The following is a 5,686-nucleotide window of genomic DNA, read 5'->3' as shown; positions in this document are numbered from 1 at the left end:
TGACCTATCCCCTTCCTAACTCCCTACCTACACTCACCTTTCCTGGCCCCATCCCCGCCTCTTCGACCTGTTTGTTTCCTCTCCACCTATCCTCTCCTCTATCCCTCTTCTATCCGCCTCCCCCTCTCTCCCTATTTATTTCAGAACCCCCTTCCCCTCCCCCTTTTCTGATGAAGGGTCTCGGCCCGAAACGTCAGCCTCTCTGCTCCTATGATGCTGCTTGGCCTGCTGTGTTCATCCAGCCCTGCACCTTGTTGTCTCGGATTCTCCAGCATCTGCAGTTCCTACTATCTGTGAGTTTCACAAGATGTGTTATAATGAAACACCTGTTCTTGCTATTGGAAAAAATACATTTTACCGGGCGCAAATCAGTCTTAAAATCTTTTGTTGCAGTTTGCATTCTTGCGATGTCAGCCACTGATCTGCTTGTGTCATTAAAAAAAGAGCTGCATTTATTGACATGGCCACACCAGGGGGAGCACTTCCCACATCTGCAGGTCCTTATGTTCACATCACGGTGACTTCCTATAAGCAACTGCCTGCAATGAAAATGGTCCCCATTTTCACAGCATCCGCTCAGGCCGGTACACAACTTTGCATCTTCCTTCATGAACAGATGCTGCCTCTTGCTACCCTAATCCAACTCCACGCTGCCTTTCCCTTTTACCACCTCATTTACCAGCTCCATTGATTGCCTGTTTATTGTACTGGCCCCTTCATTGCCATGCTGACAGAATGAGTTCAGGTTGGAGCCGATTAGTAGTGGGACAAGAGTGATGAGTCAACATCAGGGAAGAGAGAGAGCTTTTGCGAGTAAGAACATCAAGGGGAAAGGAGAGAAATTGGGAGCAAGAGGGAGAAGGGTCAGCTGAGTTGGGGATGCTACAACTGCAGAGGGCAGACTTCCTGTAGCTATAGTTACAGCGCCTGAGATGTCAAAACCAACTTCCTGCATCAAAGATGGTAAAGATCTAACAAAGTCAGAAGAAGGGAATGTAACATTTTAGCACATGGTGGCAGAACTAGCAGCTATGCATCCCTTAAGTAAACAAATCTCACAATGACTTGTATGTTAATATATTATTATGTTAGATATTAAAACATATTTCAAAACAAAAGACCAGATTTTAGTTGGTTAGGCAGTGGTCCCCTTTGCAGGAGTGGAGGGACAATTGACAAATGTATGACTCTACATGATAAATCTATGTACAATAAAGTGCCTTATTTCAAGTTGTTGAAGCTGGAGAAGTTGAGAGCTTGGACAACAACTTGAAATTGTTATAGTTGAACGAGGAAAATGCTTGAGAGAAGTAGATCAATCCAGAGAAGGAAGTTGCCGTATTTGGATAAAAAGAGAGTTTTAGTCTTGCGGGGGCTGGAGGGAGTGGCTGAACAACAGGCGGGACAGTCCCTGAGCTGCAGGAAGTAACTGGCATCACTTTTTACAGGATGCAAACCTTTACTGGCACTAGCTTACTTAACCATGAGTAACCATGCGTGTGGTGGCATCAAGTGCATGTGCACCATTGTCGCTGGCTCCTTTTCAGTTCCTTAACTAAACAAATATAATCAGCTTTTAAAGCCTCTAGTCTACCATCCCTCCAGTGAATGCATTGTTATCCATGACAAGTGTTGTCATCTCCCAGCTTTCTGCTTTCTTTTCCTGTCATTTCAGAATATAGAAAAGCCAGGGATGTTTAGATCCCTTACTGCCAGTGTTTATGTCAAATCCACATTCTAGCAGCTATATCATAATTCCACGTGCCAGTCTTTGCATACAGCTTGTGAATCTTTCTGATAACATTCCTCACTGAGAATTCAATAACATGTGCATTCCAACATTACACTGGTTTTCTTTGCTGCTTCCTCATTTTGATTCCTGCTCTTAAGGGCGGTAGCTCTATAGGAGCACTACCATTGGCAAGATTCCTTCCAGGCCACACACCATCTTGACTTGGAATTATACCACTGTTCCTTCACTCGCTGAGTCAAATCCTGGAATTCCCTCCCTGAAGGAACAATGGCTGTACCTCAACCCTGTGGACTACAGTTCAAGGAGGCAGTTCACCACCACGATCTCAAGAGGTGGGCAGTAAATGTTGGTCTAGCTGGCAATGCCCATTCTCATTCAGCACTCGTTAATCTCTCCTCGAGGATGTGTCTCATCACTGTACAGGTGCAGCCTTGTCTGGCTTGTGCAGGTCTCTCCAGCTCCAGAACTGGTGCCCCAGAAATCTCCTTCCACGCCAATTCTCAGGCACACATTCACTTGCATTATCTCCCATACTGACTAGAACATGGCACTGGGTGTAGTCCTATATTTACCGTCTTTAAGGACCTGTTCTATTCATTTTCTGTCCTCAAAAACTTTGTGACAGTAAGAATCTCACTGTTTTACTATGTTCCTGGTTCCAAGACAAACCATAGCTTCTGGCCGATACCATGTGCACTACATACCCGCAACCATCAGGAAGTTAAGAGGACTATAGGGATCTATTAGGTACTAGTCCATAGATCCCTGAAGGTGGCAGGTTGATAAGGTAGTTAAAGCCAAATGTCCAGAATGCCTCATTATCAGTTGTGGCACAGAGTATAAGAGCAGGGCGCTTATGAAAAAGCTATACAAAACTTTGGTTTGGTTGCACTTGGAGCACTATATGGAGTTCTGGTTTCTGCAGTATAGGAAGGATGTGATTAAACTGGAGGGAGTTGAAGGGGAGATTCACCAGGTATGGTGCAGTTTAAATATGAAGGGAGGCTGGATAAGCCTGGGATTTTTTTTTAGAGCAGGGAAGGCTCAGAAAGACCTGATTGAGGTGAATAAGATTATGAGGGGAATGAACGGGATCTTGTAGGAATCCATAGAATCCCTACAGTATGGAAGCAGGCCATTGGGTCCACACCGACTCTCCAAAGAGCATTCCATCCAGACCCACGCCCTACCCTAAGCAGCTGTTCCCCATTGTGGAGGGGACAATAACAAGGGGTCACATATTTAGAGGGGATTTGAGGAAAAGCTTATTCACCCAGAGAGTGGTGGGAATCTGGAATGCACTGCCAGGGACAGTAGTAGAGGTAGAAAACCCTGGAACCTTTAAAAGGTGTACCTGAAGGAGCACTTGAACTGGTGAAATATTCAAGGCTATTGGGCCCAGAGCTGGAAAATGGGACTAGTGTAGATTTAGAAAAGATTATTTTGTCGCTGCAGACTCGATGGGCCAAAGGGCCCTTTCTGCATAGTTCATTTCTACGACTCTGTGACACTCTTCAAGCTCTGAACCCCTGAGCTTGAGCATTTGGTGGCACCTCTTGCTGAAAGGTCATCAACCTGAACTTGTTTCTGTTCCCAGGCACTGCCTGTTGTGCTGCTGGCACTGTTCTGCATTTATTTTAAATTTCCAGCTTGTGAGCCATTTTAAGTTTGTATTTGGAGGAAAACGTAGCTGGTCTCATTAGTAAGTTTACAGATGATATAAAGATTGGTGGAGTTGCGGATAGTGAGGAGGATTGTCAGAGGATACAGCAGGACATAGATCAGTTGGAGGCATGGGCAGAAAGAGGGCAGATGGAGTTTAATCCAGACAAATGTGAGGTGATGCATTTTGGAAGGTCAAGTATGGACAGAAAATATACAATGAATGGCAGAACGCTTAGGAGTATTGATATGCAGAGAGAACTGGGTGTGCAGGTCCACAGATCACTAAGGATGAGAGCACAGGTAGATAAGGTACTAAAGAAGGCTGATGGTATGCTTGCATTCATTGGAAGGGGCATTGAGTGTAAGGATAGAGAAGTTATGCTGCAGCTCTACAGAACTTAGTTAGGCCACACTGGGAATATTGCATACAGTTCTGGTCACCACACTGCCAGAAGGATGTGGATACTTTGGAGAGGGTGGGAAAAGGTTTACTGATGTTGCCTGGTGTGGGGGATATTAGCTGTGAAGAAAGGTCGGATAAACTGGGTTTGTTTTCACTGGAACACAGGAGGTTGAGGGGTGACCGGACAGAACTTTGTATGATTGTGAATCATGGTTAGGATGGAAAGTATGAGGCTTTTTTCCCCCAGGGTGGAGGGGTCAGTTACTAGGGGACACAGTTTCAAAGTGTGAGGTGGGAAGTTTATGATGTGCAAGATACCTTTTTCACACAAAGGGCAGTGAGTGCCTGGAACACGCTGCCAGAGGTGGTGGTGGAAGCAGGCACAATAGCAGAATTCAAGAAACACCTGGACGAATACATGAATAGGAAGGGAATAGAGGGATAAGGATTCGGTAAGTGAAGACAGTTTTAGTATGGAAAGACAAAATGTGTTGGTGCAGGCTTAAAGGGCCGAAGGGGTGGTTTCCTGTGCTGTATTGTTCTGTGTTCCTTGTTTGTTTTTTGAATGTTGATGACCAGAGAGGTTTGGACATCTTTGCACAACAAAAACAGGGTTAGCATGCAGGTACGTGCTTAGGAAGTCAAAAATGGTATGTTGACCTTTATTGCAGGGGGATTGGAGAACAACAGTGAGGAAGTCTTGCTGTAATTGCACAAAGCTTTGGTGAGACCACACCTGGAGCACTGTGTTCTTATCGAAGGAAGGATACACTTGCCTTAGATGGAGAGTAATGAAGTTTAATTGGACTGATTTCTTGAATGAGAGACATGTACAATGAGGAGAGATTGCATAGGAAGTGGCTGTCCTCTGGTGTTTTGAAAAATGATTGATGGCCTTATTGAAACGTAAAAGAGCTGAGATGGTCATTTCCCCTGGCTGGAGAGCCTAGCACAAGGGACATCATCTCAGGATAAGGAATTGGCCATTTTCGGTTAAGATTAAGAGAAATTACTTCACTGAGGTTTGTGAATCTTTAGAATTCTCTTTATCCAGAACGCTGTGAATGCTCAATCAGTGAGAATATTCAAGGCTGCCGTCAATAGGGTTTTGGACTCTAAGCAGCATGGAATAGGTCAGGAGCTGAGGCTACAGTCAGTTTGGCTATGATTTTATTGAATAGCAGAAGAGGCTAAAGAAGTTTTTGGTCCACTTCTGCTTTGATTTCTTGTTGTGCATGACAGAGCTCAGCAGAAAGAAATGATTTGGTTATTCATACTTTAAGGTCCAATAAAAACCATGTGGAAGTAGCTGAACCTTTCCGGTTAAGTACAGAAATGAAGTTTTATTGCACAGTGTCAGGTGACTGGATTTCTTCTTTTCATTAGGTGACGTGCCCGAGTCAGTCGCGTGCTCCCTGCATACTGAAAATAAAGAGCAATACCTGTTACTGTTGTGACCTTTATAAATGCGGCAGGTGGGTTTCATTTTAAAATCTCTTGGTTTGTACATTTTAAATTAATTTCTGCTCGACATGAGTTAACCTTTCTCTGTTTAGCACTGACATTTTGAATCTAATGTATCAAACAGTACATACATTTGGGATTGTTCCAAGTCCCATTCAACCCCATGCTCACTGACTGATGTTAGTAGCCAATCTGAAAGCATTTCAGTTTTAAGATTCAAGCCCTTGTTTTTACAGACTCTCACACACATACACTCGCTCTGTCTCTCGCTTTCACACACTGTCTCTCTCTTTCTCTCACGCTCATTGTTTCTCTCTGTCTCTCATGCTCACTGTCTCTCTCTCTCTCTCTCAAGCTCACTGTCTCTCTCTCTCTCACGCTCACTGTCTCTCTCTCTCTCA

At 44.3% G+C, this 5,686-nt stretch overlaps 1 protein-coding gene across 1 annotated transcript in view; it reads left to right on the top strand.

The window, feature by feature from the left end:
- tmem255a (transmembrane protein 255A) overlaps window positions 1-5,686 on the top strand; it is an 84,410-nt gene that overhangs the window by 50,842 nt on the left and 27,882 nt on the right. The window contains exon 5 of the mRNA XM_048605416.1: window positions 5,208-5,296. Within this exon, the coding sequence (XP_048461373.1) occupies window positions 5,208-5,296 (89 nt within the window). The remainder of the gene's footprint in view (window positions 1-5,207; window positions 5,297-5,686) is intronic.

Source organism: Rhincodon typus, chromosome 14, assembly GCF_021869965.1.
Source record: "Rhincodon typus isolate 14 chromosome 14, sRhiTyp1.1, whole genome shotgun sequence".
Lineage (NCBI taxonomy): Eukaryota > Metazoa > Chordata > Chondrichthyes > Orectolobiformes > Rhincodontidae > Rhincodon > Rhincodon typus.
The sequence above is the reverse complement of the archived record's forward strand: the minus strand, read 5'-3'. Positions and strand labels throughout refer to the sequence as shown.